Raw genomic sequence first — 25635 nt, 5'->3', positions numbered from 1 at the left:
TTTACCAATTACTGACAAATTTGTTGTTGGTTATTTTCCCCAGGTGATTTGAGTTTCACAGATTCGATGTGCCTTCTACAATCATCTGTACCCCTACGGACCATAGAAAAATTACAACACACGTTACAGAACATGTGGTTAAAATGAATATTCAAAGTTATTACACACGGCCATTCTTCTGCATATTTATTGCGATACTTTTGGAGCACAGTATTTTTATTTCCTGTCCTGCTGCTGGAATCATAGGACCGCTTCTATTCTGCAGCATTAAAACAGTTCTTAACCACAAAGTAATAATAATAATAATAATAATAATAATAATAATACCGGGAGATACACCTCTACTCCGTGCATTCAAATTCAGCACCTTAAGAAACTCCTCTATCGAACAAAAGTGGAAACTGATACAACATGAACTTAGAACTTAAATCAGATGACGTCACTACTGAAATATTAAGTAATTTTGTTACTGTGTAGTTTCCTAAACTGAATGAATTTCTCCTTGCTTTGTTTGCCATTCATCAAGAAGTTTGAACATTTTTCCACAGATGACACTACTAAAAACTATGATCATGCACTCTGGTTCAAGGTGGAAGAACTTATAACTTAAAGGAGTTTCATATTCCTATGTTTAAGTGATCTACAGTATGTTCATTTATTTTTGGGTTGGCAATACTTGCTTTTCTTTCCGCTAGTTTTGAATCTAGCCAATCACGAATTTTTGTAATTAATTTTCAACCTATCCCGCATTTCTTGTTTACTTTGAATCTGCCAATAAAAATGAAGAGGGTGTGTCCTGATTAGTCTTGAATGATCTCGAACCTTCCCTGAGGGTATATAAACTGTGGCTTTTCATGTTTCCTTGCCAATTAATCATCGTCTTTCTAAGTGTGTGAGTTACAGCAGGAGGCCTCTTCCGTCGACAGCCGGAACATCTACAAGGTAATGGCCACATAATACCATCTTTCTTGCTGTATCCACAAATTATTCCGAGGGAAAGTTTGAATCTTTACTATGTAACCTACTTTTCTAAAATGTAACTTTTCTTTTGGCTAATGTAAAAACTTCATAAAATATTTAATTGTAAAGTAGTGATAGAGAGCAAGTTACCCTCCGAAGCTACCCCTGATCTTGGTTTGAGGTGTCTGCGATTTGGCAACCTTTTTGTAATGGATTACAGTAATTTCTATGCGAGCCACCTCAGTAGTTTAGGAACAGCCCCTGTTTCTTCGGCCTAGAGCCCTGTAGGTTTTTAAGTTTACATTATCTTGGAGCGCAGTGTATGCCTCCATTCATTTTGTGTTTGGGCCAGTTATCTAACCTGTTCTTTTTCCATGAAGGCCCAGTAGGTTGGGTATTAAATACCCCTGTAAAAGTTCAATTTGTAAATGGTGGCTTGAGAGGCCAGAGATTGTAAATGTTGATGTAATGTTGCCTTGAGTGGGCCGTAAGAAACTGAGAGCCTGTTTGCTCTTTTTCAAAGTTTTTGTAAGTTTAACGAGTGCCTCTGGAAAGCTAGATATTGTATTTTGGGAGCAAGTGCTCTTGAATGAGGGGATTTCTGCCCTTAACTAAATAATTCCTTGTTTTTAATTTAAATTTTTTGAACTGGATCCAGTATACAAGTATCCCGGTATCTCGGGAATTGTAAAACTAGGGTCTTGAAGCCCATAATCTGTAAAATTCACTATCTTGGATATTCCTTGTCTTGTTTCAAGGTTGCTTTTGTACCCGACATGTTGTTATGTGAAAATTTGTTGAGTTGTTGTTTTTGAAGAAATATAAACTTCAGTTCAAGTTTTAAAATAATTTTGGTACTGTAGATAGACCCATTCACCCTGGCACCTTCTTTAACCTCTTTCTGCTCCATGCATAACCCCGGAACAACAACAACAACAACAACAACAACAACAACAACAACAACAACAATAATAATAAAAAGGCTGGGACAAGGACCAGGCAAGATTACTGACCAAATAAATATGCTGCCACAATGAAAAGCCACAAAAAGCAAGAACAAAAACCAACCAGATTATTTGAGTGATGCATATTCTTAAATATTTGCTATTTGCACAATGGGAATGTGTGTGTGCACTTTGTGCACCGTGACATCACAATATCACCCACCGCTTCATTTATGGTTAAGTGGGTGTTTTTTGTTTTTTGTTTTTCCATATGAGAAATGACAGAGTACTCTAAATTTGAAAAGCAATGTGCTGCCAATCCTTCCATTATACCTAGAGTACTTTAAACATGCATAATTTTCTCAGGCATGCAAAAATATAGACTTTTAGATGAGTTTACAAACAGAGAATTTATTTATTTTTTTCTAAATTCATATTTCTTGATATGTGGAGGATCTTAGATGACCAAAGAATAGGCCTGGGATAGGAGAAGATGGAGATAATGATGGTGTCGGGGACCTGCCATATGATTAAGCTCTGCTTTAGCACAATTTTATGTTGGAGTCTAATATTCTAAAGAGAGCAGGAATAAACTTTAAAACTTACCTTCGTGCCAAATATCCACGTACATAACGTTGTATACATCTCGTAGCCCTCTGAATCCTTAAGTACTTCTTTCGGCAAATGAAAGCTCGCACCTGTTTCTGTATAATAATGCAGCACTCTTTTAATTTATCTGCTCGTAGCTTTTCCAGATAAGCCACTTGACCAGCACGGAAGAAGATTTTTGTTTTGCCAAATTGAAATTTATCAGAGTCCTGAAATCATGGATCAAATTGAAATACTATTTTTAAAAAAATAAAGGGATTAGGATCTAAAACAAGGTATAAGGTAAAATGTAGAATGATTAACATTATAAAACAAAAAGCTTCACAGTCTAATTAGATCATGAAGTTTTCTATCATCACCTAAATTTACTACGAAAATCACAACCAAAGATTCATTTCTTGGCAAAGAGAGTACATCTATAGATGCTGACTTTGGCAAGAAAGTTATTAAATGTCTTTCTGGAACTTGTGAATAGGAATGGAACAAATAAGACAAACTCAATTATACAGTAGACAAGAAGTAAGATTTCAATGCATTCTACAATCATCATCATGGGTTGGTGAGCTTCAGAGCTGATGAGAGCTTGTGTCAACATTCTTACATGAGCATTATATTTAAGTACTATAAGAATGGTCATCAAAGTCAAAATAAGTACACTGGTGATTGATAATCTGAGTGCGGTCCTCTCAGGTATGTACAACATGTCCTTCAATCTCTTTCGTTATCATACCTGTCTGTGACAGGTCAGCCATGTAGGTGGGACAGGTAAATGGTAAAAAGCAATCTAATTTGTGGCTGTAAACTCCCCATTTTTATCAGTGTCTCCATAGCATGGATCTAATAGCTCAAATATATGATGGATCAGTGTATCAAGTACCATTACTTATCAGAATATGTACGATCCAGAGGAATTGCAAGATAAGGAAGTTATACGATAACCCTGCTTCTCCCTCGTCAGTATTCCAAGAGGCTTCCCTAGACCTTGCATCATGCTCACAGTCCTCTTATTCAAACAAACAATTAATTAATTAATTAATTAAATAAATAATAAAATAAAATAAATATAAATAAATAAAAATATTTTCATTACTATTCTTCTCTTCTTCATCCATTCCCTTTTCCAGATTCTCTCTGGGTAGTGTAGTCTACCAAAGCCCTCCACCTTACTCAATCTTTCCACCATTCCTCTTCTAGTACTTTATTGCTATTGACTCCTCTATTTGCAATACAGTCCACAACAGAGCTCCTCCATCTCATTCTACGACGTCCCCTAGGCCTCTTTCCAGTCTCTGTATCCATGAATGTTCTCTTTGGTATTCTCTCTCCTGGCATTCTCATCATGTGTCCAAACCATTTTAGCTATGCTATATCAACCTCTTCTTGAAGTTTACACACTCCCAAGCTTCTCCTTATTTCCTCATTTCGTATTCTATCTCATCTTTTCTTTCCCTGTATGCTCCTCAAGAACCTCATTTCAGCTGCTTGTATCTTACTTTGGTTCCACTTAGTTAACGTCCAGGCTGCTGAAGCATAGGTCAGTATAGGTTTATAATAGGACAAGTATAAAACCTTCTTGCACTTCATTGACACATCATTGTTCCATACAATGTCTCTCACACACTGGTAGAAACTTGCAGAATACAGATTCATTATGATTCATCATATGATAAATTTGTACTACGCATAAGATCACAAATTTTTATTTTCTTCAGTTATTTACTTAACGACAGGACGAATATCCAGACTACAATATCCGGAGACAAAAGCAGGATCCAGGGAGTGGAAATGAAGTTCCTTAGAAGCATGTTCATGAAGGTGAAGGACCGTATGAGGAACACAGAGATACAGAAAAGCTACAAAATAGGATAAGGACCAGTAGACTGATATGGTTTGGCTACATTGACAGGATGGAAATAATGAGTACCCCTAGATTAATGATGGAATGAAGGGTGACTGGAACAAGACAGAGGTAGATAGCTGTAGTAGAGGAAGCAGTGGAGAGTAGAGGTGTAAAATGACCGAGTGTTCAGACAAGAATGGTGAAAGACCAGGTAGAAGTGGTGATCACTGGTCCATTACCCCATCCAGCAGGGAGTTTGATAGATGGTGTGGAAGAAGAGAAAGGAGGAGGACCAATATTAATGGAGAATTAATTTTTAGACCTTTTCCTAAATTATTATTTCACCCAGTGTCAATAAAATTGTTTATAGTCTGACTTTATTTACCGATTTTCATTAAATTCTATTTGGCCATTTTCTCATGATGGGTGGTCGGAAACAAGCCAGGTATACGAGTGTTAAAGGGTTGGTAGTATTGATAAACACTTCAAAAATAATCATTCGATATCGCACGGCATTGTCATTTTATCAGCAGCTTAATTTAGCCAATCAGATCGCTTTGCAGGTGGATTCAAATAGGCTTTGTGAGGCGGTGTTGCTAAATCTGCACGTGGCCTAAGTGCGAATTGAAAGTACCAACAGAAAGAACAACCTCACCAGGGGAGGGATTTGAAAACGGACCTTCAAGCTGACAGGATCGCACCATAGTAAGCACGCTACAGTAACATTGGCTGAAATCTGCGGTGTGTTTGTGTTTGATGCCAATTTCTCGGCATGACTCTCAAGCTGTTCTTAAGTTATGTGCAGATTTAGGATCACCGCCACTCAAAGCCCATTTGAATTTACCCACGAGGCTATCTCATTGGTTAACTTGAACAGATGATAAATGGCAATGGCACGAGGTACCGAATGATGTTTTTCAAATTATCAGTATGACCAACCCTTTAATGTTCATGTACCTGGTTCACATTGTTTCTGACCGCCCTGTATAGATAGACAAACAGACATGACTGAAATTTAAAATTTGCATTTCCTTGCTGTACTGCGTATGACCACCACCAAAATACCAATATTTAAAAATTCAGGCCATAAAACAGACAAAACTCTTATTCTATTTACGAAGATGAATAATATGACCATGGAGTTTACAACAGAACTGTTGAACTGTTACTCACCTTAATAAAATTCTGCAAGATACGTTCGCATGTCCCCTTCATGTCATTCCGCATTATATCTTTGTGTTTGCACAAAACTCTGTACCGATGGAAGAAATCTGAGTACATCCATCTGCAAAGTTCAGTTTAGCACAATAGAAACATTCTCAAATGGCCCAAGGAAAACGAGCTAAAAATGTAATAACGTCACAAAAGCTTACAAGTGTTATCAAACGATATGATCCTCCACTTTAGCTTCCAGCATCTGGGAATGAGCAGTACAACACGATAAGTAAGGGACAAACTGAATAAAGCAAATACCTGAAATTACAGCTAAGAATAGAAAGTTAGGAAAAAGACCAAGGGGAAGAACAAGGAAACTTTGGATAGAGAAAGTTAAATCAGAGGTGGATGAAAAGGGATTCATATAGGAAAACTGAAGGGAGGAAGACAAGAAGTGGTGAGTGCTTATATACCACACGAAAAAATTGAGTTGGAGAATGATGATGATGATGATCATCATCTCTTAATACACTGACTCAATTGTAGATACTGTACTTTCATGTTTTGTACATTCCCATATATAATTCTCAATAAGCAAAGTACCAGATCAAAATTATGTCCTGCAAACTTTACCACTAATTAAAAAAAGTAAATAAAAAATAAAAGAACAAGTAGTCCAACCATTTTACATCACCATTTGTATTTCTAAATTTAAAGAATGAATCTTCAACATTTTCATTACAAATTCTTTTCTGTTACTTAAAATTAGACTAGCCAGCGAAATAATATTTTTCTTCTCTCCAGCAAAAGGTTTAATAGGTGACCCTACCCAACTTGAATGTACCGAGTTTAAATCTGCCTTGTTTTTCCGTATCACGTAAGGATTTTTCACAGTAGCCACATCATTTCCTTTCATATCATGATTTTGAATAAATTTCACCAAATTTTGACACCTCTTAAAAGATCTATAAAACATTATTCTATAAACAAACATGAATAAAACTCGTGTGCTGATTTCAAATTTGCTTTCTATTTTACAAATTTTTCACAACTGCCATATTTCCTTTAATATTATGGTTCTGATCGTATTTTACTAAATTTTGACACCCCTTAAAGATCCTCAACATAATAATCTATATATATAAAAAAACATGTCCCGACTAGACTGACTGACTCATTCATCAATGCCGAGCCAAAACTACTCGACATAAAGAAATTTAATTTTGAGCATACATTTACATTAAAATGTAAGTGCTACAAGTTGTCCATTTCATGACCGTATCGATGTTTAATCAAGAAGTAAGTATACTTACTTCTTGATGTAAGTGCTTGCTAAGGGAGGATTTTTGGATATTCTGTCACTAAGCGAATGAAAAGGGGGGTGAATTTTTAAAATGAGTGTATCTATATTTCAAAACTTTAAAAACTTACAGATGTAAAACTTGGTATTTAGAATCTCCTTTAAAAATAAAGTAACTTTTTTTTTTTTTTTTTTTTTTTTTTTGAAAATCCAGTTAATGGGGGTTAAACAGGAGTGACAAATGGGGTGAATATTTAGAAAGACTGTATCTACAGTATGTCTCAAACATTTTAAACTTAAAAATTGTTGTTTGGAATCTCCTGTAAAAGTAAAGAAATATAGGCAATTTGTTTTGGGAAACTCCACTTACGGGGAACTAAAGGGGGTGAAATTTTAAAATGGGCATTTTTACAGTATATCTCAAAAACTGAACATGTTACAGAAGTGAAAAATGGTATTTTTTCTCTATTAAAAATAAAGGAACATGTATTTTTTGTTTTCGGAAAAGCCACTTGGGTAGGGGGTAAAAATGACTGAAAATGGGGTTTAATTCTTTTTATTAGGATACTGATATCTCAAAAACTGAAGATGTTACAGTGATGATAATTGGTATTTAGAAAAATCTTTACTAACAAAGAAACAAGTATTTTTTCTGGAAAATCCACTTAAAGGGGGAGTGTGAAAGGAAGTGAAAAAAGTGAATTATTTTTATGGGGATACTTATATCTCAAAACTGAAGGTAACAGACATGATTTTTGGTATTTGGAATCTCCTTTAAACATAACGAAACACGCCTTCTTTTTTATTGGGAGGGGGAATCAACGGCGGTGGGGTGAAAAAGGAGTTGAGACCAATTGATTTTACTGTTCATAATGTACTTTATTCTTATCATAAACCGATCATTTTTAATCTTTCCTGGGTTCATTTTCAAGAGCCATTTTTGCTTTGGAGAATTTAAAGTTAGATTAAAGTAGATTCTCCTGGCATATAAATAAAAATTTAAACACATTTGAAATAAACGATAGGAATGACATTGACCGTGCAATTGTTCACCTCTATAATAAGGTGAATAATGCACAGAAGTATATCATTCGCATCACCAGAAATCCCGCGCACTTGCCTACGCGTGACAATGCTGCTGGTCACATTGTCAGCAACAACAATGGCAGCAGATGTAATTTACCACCAAGTAGCGGTCTTGCATCTTCCTGCGGGATCCAGAACATCAAGAAGAAGAAGAAGAAGAAGAAGAAGAAGAAGAAGAAGCTAAATTCAACTAATATCACCCACCCTAACAACAACAACAACAACAACAACAACAACAACAACAACAATAATAATAATCCGTGCCTAGTTAGCTTGTGTGGGGGTTTGGCAATGAATTGAGTAGGGGCTAAATGAAACCCTGCATAAAACACTGGGGTGGGGGATCTCAACTCCAACACGGCACGTCCCATTGGCTGATAGGGGAAGTTCCTGTAGATATGCAGGACAGGTGTGAATAAAGCAATGCCAAATAAGCACCCACACATCAACTGAGGTCAAGAGAAAAACAGTTAATGTTCTCAAAGACTGAAGAAGAATCTCATTTCTCAATGGCTGAGAGAGCAGAAGAACCTAGTGGAGTCAACCACGAAAAACAATCATTTCAGACTAACAATCTGATCTTACTTTGGAATGTTATTCCTACTCTTGAAACATACAATTTCAATTGCAGAATGGGAAAGCCGCTGAAAGAAAGCACTACCCCAGGTGGCAGCTCGGAAGACAAATCCAACAATGTGTTACGCAATGCATCGGTACCTAGGGTTCTGGGGAGTTCCAACCTCTGCAATAGAGTCGGAGCACCCTTGGAATCCGTCCAGACTTATGTTTCAACAGAAGTTTTTTGCAGGCACTTTGAATGTAAATTCTTTGTTGAAGGTTGGTAAACAGAAGGAATTAGAACTACTTCTAGATAGAAATGAAATTCAAATCTTAGCAGTACAAGAGACAAGAGTTTTGGATGAGAATGCGACAGAAACAAAAGATCGAATCTTTAAAGGTAAACCTGCGATTAAAATTATGAAAGGAATGCCACTCTTGGGAACAGCCTTTTATGTCCATAAAAGATTATTAGACAATGTAACTGAATTCAAATCCCGCTCAGAATGGATATCTCTTTTAACAATGAACTGCAAAAATAAAAAATATACTTTTATTAACTGCCATGCACCAATAAATGAAGACAACAAAAAGAACCCAAATAAAGTAGAGGAATTCTGGACACTCCTGGATGATGAAATATCTAAAATTCCAAAATCAAATGTGGTGATATTACTTGGTGATTTCAATGCCCAAGTAGGAAGAGAGAGAATTTATAGACCAATGGTGGGAGAATATGCCATACATCAAAGAACAAACATCAATGGAATGAGATTAATTACCATCTGCAAAAATTTTCAGCTGATGAAAATGTCAACTTTCTTCAAGAAAATGCCAAGGAAACCTAAAACATGGATTTCTCCAAATCCATTACTAGGTGATTATACATAGTGACAGAGGATATAATGGAGACTAACTACATTGTCATTAATGACCAGACACCCATAAGTATGAAAGAAAGAAATAAAGAAAGAAAGAAGGAAAGAAAAGATACATTTTTCAGGAAGAAAAGTACTCTCGTACCTGGATGGGAATCCCGCTGCACTGATGCGAATGGTTTCGAGCACGCCACATGCCCTCAACTGTTGCACAGCTCGCATTGGGTTGTACTCGAACGGTACCTTGTTGTCATTAGGCTTGATACACCTGACATAATGAGGTGTTGTGGCATTCAGTGTAGCCATCAACATGTTGAGCGAGTCACGGAACTGTGACCCCACCTAGCACACAAACCAGAAGACTGGAATATCATAACATGTTTGAGAGGAAAAGAAACGCAAGTGAAACTAATAATATTAGTACTATTATACATAACCCAGTAGCACATGCAAGAAACTTGAGCTCTGGCATACAGCTAAACTGATATTTGTTATCGAGTACATAATTATGTAATCTATAAAACAACAGTATTCAGAAAGAACTTCATTTCACAATAATACAAGTAAAGGGATCTTAATCTGAAAACAAACTTTTTATAGGAAAGCACAATGAAGATAACCAATAGGTGATGTATTTATTCCTACTTAATGTACAGTTCACAATAGTTATTATTATACTGTGTTTAACACAAATAATTAAAACTATAATACCTAAAAACAGGAACATTTCTTCCTACACAACTTAAAAGATCCTCAATTTTTAAATTAAAAATAAAACTAATGTACAAAAAGAATATTTGCACAAAATATAAAGAATACCTTCCTCCAGATCTATAAATTCACCTGTATGCACGTTTGTTTCTTTTTTCTGTAGAAAGCACAAAATATTACACTGTGTCCTACTTTGACTTTTATTCTCTCATGGTGAACACCAGATGTTTGCTATTCAATAAAATTCATAGAAAATGAAATTTTTATGTACTTATTAGTATAATTACAAGGAATCTACCATGGGATTTCGAAGGGAAAATGGAAATTGCCTGTGAATAAGAATGAAAATTGTGATATATTAGCTACATATTTTGAGAAATTGTTGAACTGTAAAAAAACCTAAAAATAAATGGCCAAAAAAGGATCCAAAGTAATGAAATGAAAACTCAATACCCCCTGATGAAAAAGAACTCTGTGAAATAATTACAGACTTAAAGAACAACAAAGCTGCAGGGGAAGACTGTCACAGCAGAGATGCTCAAAAGTAGTGGTGAAATTGCAATCACAATTTTAAGATGAGAAATGGAAAAGTTCTTGGAAATGGAGGTAATCCCTGAAGATGGGGAAAAATGCTATTGTTTATCCTCTACCCAAAAAAGGTGATAGAGCAGAACCTAACAACTATCGCGGTATTTCCATCACACCTGTAACATATAAGACACTGTCTAGAGCACTACAGAAGACACTTGTGGAACAAGTGAATCACCAACTAGGCAAGTATCAAGTGGGATTTAGGAAGGGAAGACTTGCACTGATCAAATCTGGAGTCTGAAACGAGTACTAGAGAATCATTTCTCAAAGGATGTGGTAGTGGTTTTTGTAGACTTCAAGAAGGCGTATGATTCAGTCGACAGGGAAGTGCTATTCAATATATTTGTGGAATTTAGAATCGACACCAAAACAACAGCAATTATTAAGCAAACTTTAACTGGGACACATTCAAAAGTTAAGTCATGGGAGAGATCTCCAAGCAGTTCGAAATTAAAACAGGAGTCAGACAGGGTGATGGACTGTCACCAATTCTTTTCAACTGTGTGTTAGAGAAGATTATCCGGGAATGGGAAAAAGAACTGGGCAAAAAAGGATTACTTAACCAAGTATACATTGGAGGATCAAAAAAATGGTGACATGATTAATTGCCTTGCCTTTGCTGATGACCTTACGCTGCTATCTAGGAATACTGACACAGCAATAGAACAGCTGAATGTACTAAAACTACAAGCAGAAAAAGCAGGACTACAGATTTCTTTCGAAAAAACTAAATATACGAGTATAACAAACATCAAAATAGCCCCTCGGTACCTGAAGACAGAACACAGTAAAATAAAAAGAGTTGATAGCTTCAAGGACTTTGATGAAATAGTGCAACTGGAAACTAATGAAAGAGAAGCAAACACCAGATGAGAGAAGACTGCTGTGGCTTTTCGTAGGACATATCCTATATACAGGATGAAAACCATCTACAGACGACCTAAACTAAGGCACTACAATGCAGTGATTAAAGCGGAATGTCTGTACGCTAGTGAATGCCTCCAAATGACAGGGAAAGCGGGACTGAGAGAAGCTAAGAAATTTGAAAGAAAGATCCTTCACAAAATAATGGGTCCAAAGATTGTGGATGGACAGTATAGGTTACGATGAAAGGGAAGTACTTTACTGTGACAAAGAAAGGCTAACCGAGTCCATGAGAAAACTGAGACTTAAATTCTATGGGCATTTATTTAGAATGGATGAGAAGAGACTAACAAGAAGGATTTTCACAATACTAGATAGCAGACCTGAAGTGTTGGACAAATAGTTAAGGGAGGTGAAAATTGGATCATATCTCGGATTAATGTGAAGTAACAATGAAATACTTATGAATCTTTATAAGTCACACACCGAGTCTCTGCTTATGCAGATTGATAATGACGGTATCCTGGGAGAATGGTGTGATACGATGACCAAAGCTTTGCAATTCAATTGTCTCTGCTTGTTCGCCCGTGTAATCGTTGAATCATTTGACAGGTATAACTATATAAGTCAGTTTCAACAGTGTTGTACCTTATGAATGTGGGCTTTGAAGAAGTAACAGATGACTTCACAGAGTTGAAACCAAGAAGAAAAGGAACTTTAATGGATTAATACTATAGTTAAGGATCTATATAAGAAATGTGGTACAAGTGCCAAAGTATATACATTTTCTTCTCTTTCTTAACAGTCTATATTGTGTTCTATGTGTGTTGTGTTGTTAGTAAAAATGTGGACACAAATGTAATTAACATAACTGCAATGAACACACTTAAGAAAATGTGAGGGCAGATCGGAAAGCAACACTAATCATTTTTTTTCTCCCCTGGTATTGCAGCTGGAATGTTGAAATTTCATGACTATATAGTTTGAACTTTGCGCTACAGTGGGTATTTTGTTTTCATGTACAGCTCTAGCGAGAGAAGCCTGAACTATGAAACAAACATAGGCTTAACTACAGTTTAGAATTGTGTACTTCTTGTGTATTCCTTTTGGTATTCAGTAATTAACGGCGGTTTTTATCCTATTGTGGTGTTGTAGGATAAAAATAGAGTACGACTAAGTTGTATTGTACTGTGCTAATATATTAATTACCTTATTGTCGTGTGACCTTTGTGTACTATCCTAGACTATATTTCTTTCCTTTCATTTTTTTTCACATAAGTTATTTTCTTTTTGCTTTTCTTTTCATTTTTCCATAAACAATGGCTAAGGAGTGCAAGTGCAGGAACTGTGGGTGTGGCGAGGCATTGAGGAGTATGAGGGAGGAGTTGGAGAGTTTGAGGGAGATAATTAGGATTCTCTCAGAAAACAGGAAGGAAGGCATGCCTCCCTCAACAATGTACAGGATACAGTAGGCATAAAAGAGGAATGGGGAAGCAAAGGGGGTAATCGTAGAAGACAGATGGTCTAATGTTTTAAAGGGAAGGAGATTGCAGGCTAAGGACTCTTATTTTTTGCAAGCTGCTTTATGTCGCACCGACACAGATAGGTCTTATGGCGACGATGGGACAGGAAGGGGCTAGGAGTGGGAAGGAAGAGGCCATGGCCTTAATTAAGGTACAGCCCCAGCATTTGCCTGGTGTGAAAATGGGAAACCACGGAAAATCATCTTCAGGGCAGCCAACAGTGGGATACAAACCCACTATCTCCCGGATGCAAGCTCACTGCAGCGCACCCCTAACCGCACAGCCAACTCGCCCAGTGTGTTCCAAACTTTAGTCCTGGGAGACACTGTCATATGCCTTTTCTATGTCAATGAATGTCATCACCATATCACTCCCATACTCCCATTGCTTTTTTATTAATTGTCTCATAACGAAAATGGGCTGTATTGGTTGACCTTCCACTTCTGAAACCAGACTGATTTTCAACCCTCAACCTTATCCTACTTTCTAGTATCCTCTCTTATCTTAGCAACATGCGATATCAGAGTAATTCCCCTGTAGTTCTTCAAATACTTTATCACCGTTCTTGAAAATTGGGATGATTATTCCTTTTTGCCAATCCTCAGGGACCTCCTTATTCTCCCAGACAATCCTGAGAACTCGATATGTCCACAGCAGGCCTTCAGCTCCAGCTGCCTTTAACATCTCCACTGAAATTTCATCTATTCCAGCAGTTTTTTCCATTCTTCATCTTTCTTACTGCCATTTCAATTTCATTCATTGTTATTTCTTCATCAACTAAGTGACTTTCCTGGTGGCCCATTGAATAACTGTCATTAGTTCTCATGTTCAGCAACTTCTGAAAATACTCTCTCCATCTACTTCTTATTTTTTCTGGCTTTGTTAATATTATGCTGCCTTCATCCTTCACAAATCTGTTTACTTGATCTCTCTTTTTGTTTCTTAAGATACCATACAATAATTTCTTGGTGCCCTGCATATCATCTCTCAATTTCTGTGTGAATAAGGCCCAGCTTTTCCTCTTTACTTCCTCCACTACTTTCTTGGTCAAATTCTTTGCCTCCACATATCTTCTAATTTCTTCAGTCTTACATGTTTTCCATGTCATTTTCTTTTCCTCCACTTTAATCTTTACCCTATCATTCCACCAGTGTGTCTCTTTGTCTTTCACATTTCCTGATATTCTACCACATACCTTTTCTGCACATCCAACCAGTGCTTCCTTACATATTTTCCATTCATCTTCAACATTTCCCATCTCCGTCCTGGGTACCAAGGGTATTATTTTCCTTTGAAATTCTTCTTGTATGCTTTTCTCCTTTAACTTACATACTTTAATTCTTTTCTCTATTCTTAATGCTGTTTTCTTTTTTCAATCTTTCCCACTTTCAGTTTTCCTATCACAACTTTATGATCTCCACCAAAGGCTTCTTCAGGCATGGCTGTAACATCTTAAAGTTTCTTCCGGTGTTCTTTCTTGATGATTATATAATCAATCATGGTCTTTGTTCGTCAGTCTCCCCACCATACCTTGTAATCTTCAGACTCTTCTTCTTAAACCAAGTGTTTCCGACAATCATTTGGTTCTTCATGCAAAAATCCATCAACAATTTGCCTTCTGGATTTATATTTCCATATTCAAAGAGCCCTACAACATCATCTTTTCCTTGTCTTTCCATTCCAACTTGTGCATTTACATCTCCCATCAACAGCACTTATCTTCTATCGTCTCTCCACTTCCTCTAAAAAGTCCTCCAGATGTTCATCTATGCAACCTGCTTGTGGGGCATACAACTGGAATAGATCTTCCACTCCATTTTCAAACTGGAGTCTCATCACCATCATCTTATCGCTGACATTTTGTAGACACCATGTATTCTTGAATTTCTTTTGTAAGTATGATGGCCACTCCATTTTGTGCTTCAGGTCCTCCACTGTAATACAGCCTGTATCCTTCTTTCAGAGGGATCTCTCCTGTACCCCTCTTCTTGGTCTCACTCAGTCCAAGTATGGCTATATCTTTTTCTTTCATGAAATCAACCAATTCTTCTGTCTTTCCCGTCAGTGTCAGGACATTTAGTGTCGCAATCTTGATTACGTACGCCTCTGTGACTCAGGCAGCAGCACACCAGCCTCTCACCACTGGGTTCCGTGGTTCAAATCCCGCGTAACTTAATGTGAGATTTGTGCTGGACAAAGCGGAGGCTAAACAGGTTTTTCTACAGGTACTCAGGTCTTCCCTGTCATGTTTCATTCCAGCAACACTCTCCAGTATCATTTCATGTCATCAGTCAGTCATTAATCATTGCCCCAGAGGAGTGCGACAGGCTTCAGCAGCTGGAACAATTCCTATTTTCGCTGCTACATGGGGCTTCATTCATTCCATTCCTGACCCGGTCGAATGACTGGAAACAACCTGTGGATTTTCATTTTTTTCATTTTCATTCAATAATAATAATAATAATAATTGTTACGGAGTTATCCGTGGAAGGCAGAGGTGAAAGAAGGTGCGGGCTGGAATGGGTCTAACTACAAGTCTTAAAGATGAAATTAAAATTTAAATAAAGGTCATATTTTCAACAGACAATAACATTTAACAATTTTCACTACGTGAAATAGAAAAAAAAAAAAAAAAAAAAAACATTCAGGTACAATAATACTTTTACAAGGGAAAACACAAGTTAAGGTGTCTACAAATCCTGGGCTTTGAGCCCCAATACGTCAATCCTTGAGCTCTCAGCTTACAACCACAAAATACAAAAGGGCAGAAAACAATTACATGGAGCTCTTGCTCCCGCTTAGTAATGTCAAGCCTCCTAGAGGCACCTTCCAAAATACCAGAAAGAGCTGACCTGCTCTCAATTTTACAAGCCTATCACAGGCCACAACAAACTTTACTTCTAACTCAAGGCACACTTACAATGAAACAGGGGTATCTTGTACCCAACCTACAGGGCCTTCTCATGAAGGAAAAAAAAAAAAAAAAAAACAGGATAAATTACTGGCCCAAAGTACAGAGGACTGGAGGCGTGAACTTGCACTCCTAAATACACATTTTAAAACCTAAGTGGTGCTAGGCCGATTACACAGGGGCTAATCCCAATCTATGGAGGTGACTAGTATACAAGATAAATTTAACACATTAAGAAGGAAGAGAAAAACGGTTAAGAAAACAGTCACCTCAAATTCAAAATGAAGAGGAGCTCGAGAGCGTAAAGCACTCTCTATCCCCGCTTTACAGTTATAGAGATTTGTAGATTTTACATAGACTAAAAAGGGATTCACATTTTAAAGAGGTGGGTTACATATTAAAGGTTTCGAACCTTCCCCACAAGTTAAACTGCTGAGCTAGCGAGAAATAAAGATGTTAAAGAGCCATTACCTTGTTGAAGAGCTGCTACCTGAAGAAAGAGGCGCTTCCCACCCCCTGCTACATATTCACACACTGAGCTAGGTGTTATACGAGTGGCACGGAGACAAGAAAATCAGCAGTTTTTATACCCTCACGGAAAATTCGAGACCTATCATGAATGATTAGGACCCGCCCACAAAAGTTTTATTGGATAACAGTAAAAACATACGCAAGGCGATGAAGAAACACCTTATTGGTGGGAAATTAATTACAGAAATCTAGGATTGGTTAAATTCAAAACAGGCGGAAAGGAAGCTTAATATTGCCAACCCTCAAATAAAAGAACAAAATTTAGTAAAGACAAAACTTACGAATACAAAATTTCTCCAAGAAGGTTCATTCCTTTGCACCAGAATGCATAATCATAGTTTTTAGTAGACACATCTGTTAGAGAATGTCCACACTTCTTGATCAACAAAAGCAAATCAAAAACACCTAGGGACATCTTCTGATAAACAGGAGAGTTAATTCAGTTGTTACAGTTCAGGGTTTCTCCCATAGAGAAGTTTCAATTGGCGCAAGATTTGAACTTGCGTCGTAGAGGTGTACCGCCCGGTACAATAATAATAATAATAATAATAATAATAATAATAATAATAATAATAATAATAATAATAATAATAATAATAATAATAATAATAATAATAATAATAATAATAATAACTCCCAACTAGAATATTCTCTACACAAGAAAGGGCAAGAATATCAACATGTACGAAGAAGTACTGGGAGGCCCGCAAGGCTCTGACAGTTCCTACCAAGAAATCGACAAACCAAAGGGTTGATTAAAGTGTTCCAATGTAGTCTAAGAAGAAGAATTCAGGACTACATTTGGATAATATTTTCAAGCGTCTTCATTTGATACTGTTGACAATTTACTGTTTACCTGAGCATTATATTTACAATAAATGTTAACATATCTTTCTTCCAGTTCCAGATCATCTAAAAATAAAGAAGTTTATTGTGTTGTAGAAAAGTACAATTATGAAGCCATCCTCATAATGGAATTTGTTTATTTGCTATTTTTCTTCAGCAAGTTTTCTATAATTTTAATATGAAAACTAAGATTGAATATCGAAGTCTTGATCAGCATCATAGAATGCTATCACCCGAAACATCCAAGGTGAAGCACCAGCCAGCCTATCCTTTGTTGAATGCATGCTCTTGACCATGAACTCTTGCCATGATATTCAGTGAGAGTTCATAAAATAGGTGGAAGTAATTAAGAATCAGGGGCTAAAGGTAAACTGCAGCAATAGATTGAATGTTGTTCAGCAGAAGCCACGATATTTTACCATCAAATTTTTCGAGCTTAAGGCGATGGCCAAGTATCTTCACAACGCACTGATGCAGGATGGTGGCTGCAAAGAGGCTGTAAATTAGAGTGTTATGAAAGACCTGGGAGAAAGAAGACCAGCTGCTTGACAAAGCAGCACGTGGAGAGATGGTGTGGGATGACAATAGTAGATGAATAAGCTTGAGTGGAGTTTCTAGAAGTAGGAAGACCATAATATGAAGAAGTTGCAATCCAAGAGGAAAAAAAAAGAGGTAAATATTTCTTTGTAGTAAGAGAAATTATGGAGTGGAATAATTTAACAAGGAATTTTCTACTTCTTTGAAATCTTAAAGCAGGGCCTCTCAAACGCCTAAAATCTCACGCGTGCAGAGCGAGGCGCAAGAGCTCCGTGCACTGTGCAACGGTGCCGCTCGGCATGGCTCGGATCAACGCTTCGTCTCTGGGCTACTCGGCTAAGCTCGGCTCAACTCAGCCCGGATTTGGAGCGCTACGGCGCAAGTGGGGCAGAGGGAGACAGGCGGAGCGAGCGAGAGAGGCGTGAGAAAAGAGAGAGTAAGCGCTATTGCTCCAAATTGAGGAGTGGGAGGTCTGTACTCTGGTCAACCAAGCCAAGTCGTCTTTTGCACCGTGCACAGTGCATGCACCCTGAGAGGCCCTGAACTTGCAAGGAATCTGCCACCTGGGTGACAGCCCTAATTGCAAGTCAGTAGTAAATGAAACAGAGGAAAAAATTAGGACATCCAACACAGAATAAGTTCCAGTTGGGCGAGGTGGTGTGACATGTCAGGAATCTTCAAGAACAAGAAGATGCTGACGAAGCTGAAAGGATGAATTTACAAGCAAGTCATCCACCCATACATGGTGCACAGTGCAAAATGCTGGGCTGCTTGGTCAAGGGAGAACAGATGCTTTCACACTGCTGAGATGAGGATGCTGAGGGGTTATTAATTATCACACTTGCCAACAGACGTCATAATGTAGATGTCTGCATCATGTATCCAGGAATTAAGCCTGTGTTGGGTGGGGCAATGTTAAGAGAAGAGTGAATGATCAGCTGATGCTATCAGTATGGCAGAAGCAGGTGGAGGGCAGGAATAGAGCATGACCCAGGGCAACTGTGGAAAGTCCAGCAAGATATAGCCTTGCTTGTACTGTCTATGTTGAAGAATGTACTATGTAATGTGCATTTGAATATAAATTTTTATAGCTCAAGTCCTGTAAGACTTGCTCAGTGGCCATAGTTAAGTACAAGAGAATGGTTAAAAAGTCTATCAAATGTCTCGCACTTTCAAGAGAGTATGTTGAGAGGTATAGAACTAAATGAGGCCACAACACTAGTTGCAAATCGAGGATTGTGGCGACGTTTAGTAAATTCACAGAGGCTTGCAGACTGAACGCTGAAAGGCATAACAGTCTATAATGATAATGTATGTATGTATGTATGTATGTATGTATGTATGTATGTATGCGAGGCTCATCTCCAAAAACTTGGAATCATGTGCTGCAATTTAAAAGATTATAGAAACAGAGTATTTGCAGAAGGCTTCATGCATTAACAAGAGGAACACTGAAGGAATGTACATAGTCACACTGTCCAATATACATTTAAAGCTACATCAAGGGAAATTATACAAAGTAAGAATTGTACCGGGAGGTAAACCTCTAAGCCGCACATTTAAATCTTGTGCCAATTAGAACTCCTCTACAGGAGAAACACTGAACTTGGAACTAGACCTACTCAAACTTTTCCTCAGAAGATGTCACTACCGTAATTTTGCAATTATGAAGTTGCCAGTATGGTGTGAATTTCAACTTGTTTTGTTTTCCACTGATCAAGAAGTGTGGACATTCTGTCATACATGTCATTACACAAACTATGATCATGCACCCTGGTGCGAAGTGAAAGAACTTTTTTTGAAGAAATTTTGTATTCATAAGTTTTTTCTTTACTAAATTTTGTTCATTCATCTTTGGGTTGGCAATATTTATCTTTTCTTTCCGCCAGTTTTGAATTCAGCCAATCCCTAATTTCTGTAATTAATTTTCAGCCTATCATGTATTTCTTCTTAGATTTTGAGTGTAACTTTTGATGTTAACCAATAAAACGCCATGAGTGTGTCTTATTCAGGAAAGGTTTCGAACCTTCCCCGAGGGTTTATAAACTGTGGATTTTCACGTCTCTGGGTCACTTGATCAACATCTAACTAAGTGTGTGTATGTGAAGCAGGAGGCGGGAGGTGCCTCTTTCATCAGGCAGCAGTATTTCGACAAGGTATGGCCACTTAACATCTTCACCTTTTGCTAGCTCCGCAGTTTAACCCGAGGGATAGGTCCGAAGCTTTTCCATGTAATCTACTTTTCTAAATATGTAATTTTTGCCGACTTATATGAAACTTCATAAAAATTTTAACTGTAAATCGGGGATAGAGTGTGCTGTACCCTCTCGAGCTCCCCTTCATATTGGTTTGAGGTGACCGTTTCGTAACTGGTTTTCTTCCTTTCTGTAATATCTTAAATTATTCTTATACGAGTCACCTACATAGTTTGGGAATAGCCCCTGTTTCATCGGCCTAGTGCCTTTTAGGTTTTAGAATGAGTATTTAGGAGTGCAAGTACACGCCTCCATTCATTTTGGTATTTCGGGCCGTTTACTTAACTGTTCTTTTTCCGCTAAGGCCCAGTAGGTTGGGTACAAGATACCCCCGTGCCATTTTTGTAAGTTGTGCCTTGTTGGCAGTTAATTGTAAAGTCTGGTGTTGCCTTTAAGAGGCTTGAAAAACAGAGCGTGTCAGCTCTTTTCAAGTGTTGTAAAGGTACCTCTGGGAGGCTTGACATTGATATTTTGGGAGCATGTGCTCCAGGCATTAGGGGATTTCTGCCCTTGCATTAAAATTTGTGCTTTGGTAAAATTGAGCTATGAGCTCAAAATGGTAAAACTAGGGGCGCGTAGCCCAACAGTATTAAAAAAAAAAAAAAAAATCACTAAAATTGTGATCTTTCTTGTCTTGTTTCTAATTTGTCATTGTACCTGATATATTATTGTGTTCACTTAGTGAAAGATTGTTAAGTTTGAAATTCTAAAAAAGGAAAGAAAATATAACCTTGTTACAGTTTTAAAATCAACTTTGATTTGGTAGTTAGACCCATTCACCCTAGCACCTTCTTTCACCTCCGCTGATCCACCAACCACGGTAACAAGAATAAAGAAAAGTCGGTGCCTTTTCACCATAAGAAAGGTAAGGCAGAAGTATTAAATAAATAATGCATTTACCCAGATGTCTTGGTAGGCATGAATTCTGTACTTGCAGCTAGTAGAGTCGCAACTTACTAATAAGAGTCAGCCCTCCCTCCTTTCAGATTTCAGTATTACTTTTAAATGATTAAGCTTACTCCTTATAATAGTAGGAACACTGAAAGCAACCTACAGTTTTCTTGTGCTGTCTAGAGGCAGGAGAAGTGGCAGCTTTTGAGGATGACACAGTAATCTTCACTTTTGCTGAAGGAACACTCAGCTTTCGATTAGGCCCATCATCTTCACTAAACAGCTTCTTTACCAACTTGTTCTGTAAAAAAAAAAAAAAAAATCAATTGTTTATCTTAATGTATATACATATTTATGTCTCAGTGCATGTCAATTTCCAAACTGCCCACAAAAGTTTGGCACACAGTAACACAAATTGAGCAACGATCCTGTATAGGCTTTTGGGCTTATACCTTGTCAAGAAAATAAGGTGAAATTCTTTACGTTTCGCAGAAAACTGTGCTCTGCATCATCAGAAGAAAATCTCGACTGTCCATGAGAAAGGCTTCTTAAACAATGACTTTTTGAAATTAGACGTTATGATAGAATTGGAAATTGTATGTTCATCACCAGATAGCTCCCCAGATGTGGCATAGCGCTAGCACTCTAAGTGGAAGCTGACCGAACCATCAGAATCAGTCCAAGAGGGTCCCATAATGTGTGTGTAACATATGACATTGACACAAGCCTGGAATGAAACATCTGGCGATGAAAATACGAATTTGGAAAACACAGGGACGAAATATAACGATAGTGAAGGGACAGGAAAGAGAACTACCTATGTAAATCCTTAATGGCAGGCAACCAGGTATTACTTAATTGATAGCCAGTGTCCCTGTTCAAATTTCCAAATTTGCACCTTCCTCATCGCCAGATGTTTCATTCCAGGCTTGTGTCAATGACGTACACCTATCAATGTCGTATGTTACGCACACATGTTATGGGACCCTCTTATACTGATTTTGATGGTTCGGTCAACTTCCGCTTTGAGCGCTAGCACTGTGCCACATCTGGGGAGCCATCTAGTGACGAATGAACGTACCATTTCCACTTCTATTATTACATCTAATTTCAAAAAGTCTTTTAAGAAGCCTTTCTTGTAGACAGTCGAGATTTTCTTCTGATGACACAAGAGCACAGTTCTCTGCGAAACGTAAAGAATTTCACCTTATTTTCTTGACACAGCATAAGCCCAAAAGCCTATACAGTATTATGTCTAAGTACGGGCTGTGAAAGTATCAATGGCAACTGTTTAACAATGAATAATTCTAAAATGTTGAAGTAGAAAGAGTTGAAATATTTTTTCTAAACCAAGAATTTACATATTGGTGTAAGTTATCACAGCAGGTGTGAACAAGTTCTTCCAGGCATCACAAATGTGCCAACTTTTCAACTACTTTCAGTAGCCCCTGTCAAGATGAAATAATGCAACCAGGTTAGGTATCATATCTTGTAACAGATGATGGCACTGCTACTGGCTTTCCTCTCTTACTCAGATAGGTGTTACCAAGCCATTTTGTCTTGATAAGGGTAACTGAAGGGAGTTCAAAAGATCAATGTATTTACAATGACAATGCAATCTGAGGTCCCAGAATAAATGCATCACTTGCCAACAATTTATGTTTAAAAATTGAACTAGTTAAGTTATATATTGTATAAACACTAAAACTAAAATATGAGAATTTGTTGTTAGGGTATAAGAAGGTGTCCATTTTAACACTTTTCAAACAAATAGATAATATACCTTTAAATATTATTAGGTATTATCAATTAATAAATTTAAAGGAAATAATGTAAAAACAACACATCTAAAAGGTGAATCTAAAGGAGAGAAAAAAGGTGAATTAAAATTCTTCACATTACCAAAGCAAATCCAAAAATGATGATGGAGGGGAAGTGGGGGAGGGGCATCGAAACTTCTATTCAAAAAAAAAAAAAAATTGTCAATTTAATGAACAGGTTTACAATGGCAGAATTATAAAATGATGTAACAGTCTTGAGTTGGGGCATCTGGAAATTCCATTTTGAAATTTTTACAATCATGAGAAGTTGTAGAAAAATCAATGCATTTTCCTGGATTTGTCAGTTGAGGATACTGCCAAGCTGGGTGGAGTATATGGGAGGCCAGGCTCTGACTGTCACAAGCCAGGACAAAGAATGAGTGATAGAAGAGTAACACCCATTTAAAAATCCTTGACCCAGCTGGTAGCACCTAGTAAGCACTCCTTGCTAGTGTTACTGTAAACTCCTTAATAACAGCTTTGGCAGGGAGGAGGAGACTTTTGGATTGGTGAAGTTGGCAGGCGAGTGATTCCAGTACAGTATGCTGCCTTCTAGATGAAGTAGGGGACTACTAAAGGCATGGGGAATTCACAATGACAGAAAAAACCTTGAAGAGCATAGCAAATGAGCAATAATAGGCTTGTTCATTTGCATACTCAGCTTACTGAAGTGGGGAATCATCGTCATCGTCATCATTATCATCATTATCATTATTGGTAATGTCAGTTGATCATTTTCTGGTAATGTAGTTGCATGATGTCGTGTATAAATTTAGGTTACAATACTGGAATCATTCAAGTGTGATTCTTCTATTTCCTTATCCATTTCAACATTTTGGCCACTTAGGACCACAGTGGACACACTTTATCCTTTTTGGATTTCCAGAACTCAATCATCTTGGAGAATGCAGTTCTTCATTCCTCAAACCATTTTGCACCAGCTCTTCTTCTCACTGTTTCCAGAAGATCCTTTATCCCGAGTACCTAGGTCCCGAATTCCTTCTTTTTATCAAACAGTGCCTCAGATACACTATTCATAGCCTACTTCACTACAGTTACCCATGGGATGGTTCATTTCCAAGTCATGAGAAGACTGAGAATTCTGTGAGATATTCTGAAAGAGATGACTGTAAAACATGAGATGGTGCTTCTTCATAGCAAGCGAGATCTTTTGATAATAAAGAGCTCTTCATCTGTCCTAAAGCAATATTCACCCTCAGAATTTTGACATGGATCCTCTCTACCTCACCGAGAGAGGGTCAAGCGCTCTGTGGAATTTAGGTGGCAGATAGGGTTCAGGATATACTACTGTGGTGTAGTGGTGTAGAAGAATAACACAGTTTGATGAGGATCCTGTCAGAAGCAGGACGGATGTCAGTGATCTCTTCATGTCTCATATTGAAGCGGAGATAGGATTTTAATATGCAGGCCGGGGAATGGAAGTTTGGGGTGTGATTGAGCAGGCAGAAGGAACACCTGCAGGTGGGGAGGTCAGATGGGGCAGGCGAGTCCTGGAGAGGCAGATTTTCGCCGTTCATAGAAGATGGTAGTGCTTCAGTGATTGGTTCAGTAGACAGTGATGGTGGAGCAACAGCACAACGATGGGGGACAGGTTCCTCTTCAACAGGAAGTAGTGAAGCTGTGCGCTTTGATGGTGTTCAAGTGTCGTCCCACTGGGGAGCCGGGTTCACAGGTAGGAACCGGGTATGGTACTGTAGTTTGGATCAGCGTGTGAAGACATGATGGCCGTGTGAGATGAAAATGACTGCTAGATCTGTAATCTTCATAAAAGGAAAGAAAAATTCCACCTAATCAATACATTTATTTTCTTGTAAAGTATTACAATCTAGGACCGGTTTCGACCCTTAATAGGTCATCCTCAGCTATATCAGAATCACATTTGCATTTCTATCTTATACCTCTGAAAGACCTTCATGATATATTGTTTCATAATTTTTAGTGGAAAGTTATCTTAAAAACTTACAAATTTCTAAGCGTTGTGTTAAAATTAAAAATTAAAATTACAAAACTTTGTCTTATCTACATGCCCTTGGGCTGACAGAATGCATCCTTGGGTTGATTAAGCATCTATCTTAGGTATTGTTGCTTATTCTGTTGAATCGAATCCCTTTTATACTTATGTACAATCGTGAATAGACTATCAGTAAAATTTGAAAAATAAAGCTTGTGTGATAATTATAATGAAATATCATGTTACATCTTTATACCTTATTGCTGGAGTGATATTATTTTAGGCAAAATATAAATGCGTGTTGAGCTCTATAAAATATTTTTTACATAAAAACACTAATGTACTTTAAAGTCTAAAATAAGTATTTTAGCAATAAGTATTTTAGACTTTAAAGTACAATGATTAGACTTTAAAGTACATTAGTGTGTTTATGTAAAAAATATTTTATAGAGCTCAACACGCATTTATATTTTGCCTAAAATAATATCACTCCAGCAATAAGGTATAAAGATGTAACATGATATTTCATTATAATTATCACGCAAGCTTTATTTTTCAAATTTTACTGATAGTCTATTCACGATTGTACATAAGTATAAAAGGGATTCGATTCAACAGAATAAGCAACAATACCTAAGATAGATGCTTAATCAACCCAAGGATGCATTCTGTCAGCCCAAGGGCATGTATATAAGACAAAGTTTTGTAATTTTAATTTTTAATTTTAACACAACGCTTAGAATTTTGTAAGTTTTTAAGATAAGTTTCCACTGAAAATTATGAAACAATATATCATGAAGGTGTTTCAGATGTATAAGATAGAAATGCAAATGTGATTCTGATATAGCTGAGG

The 25635-nt window shown here is 37.3% G+C and overlaps 1 protein-coding gene across 1 annotated transcript in view; it reads right to left on the bottom strand.

Annotated features, from left to right (window-relative positions):
* Positions 1-25635, bottom strand: part of didum (dilute class unconventional myosin) — a 616021-nt gene that overhangs the window by 163107 nt on the left and 427279 nt on the right. The window contains exons 12-15 of the mRNA XM_067147235.2: positions 21154-21291; positions 9476-9672; positions 5527-5638; positions 2511-2722 (exon numbers count right to left, since the gene is read on the bottom strand). Coding sequence (XP_067003336.2) covers positions 2511-2722; positions 5527-5638; positions 9476-9672; positions 21154-21291 — 659 coding nt within the window. The remainder of the gene's footprint in view (positions 1-2510; positions 2723-5526; positions 5639-9475; positions 9673-21153; positions 21292-25635) is intronic.

Source organism: Anabrus simplex, chromosome 5 (assembly GCF_040414725.1).
Source record: "Anabrus simplex isolate iqAnaSimp1 chromosome 5, ASM4041472v1, whole genome shotgun sequence".
Lineage (NCBI taxonomy): Eukaryota > Metazoa > Arthropoda > Insecta > Orthoptera > Tettigoniidae > Anabrus > Anabrus simplex.
Note: the sequence above shows the minus strand (reverse complement) of the source record. Positions and strands in the feature narration are given on the sequence as shown.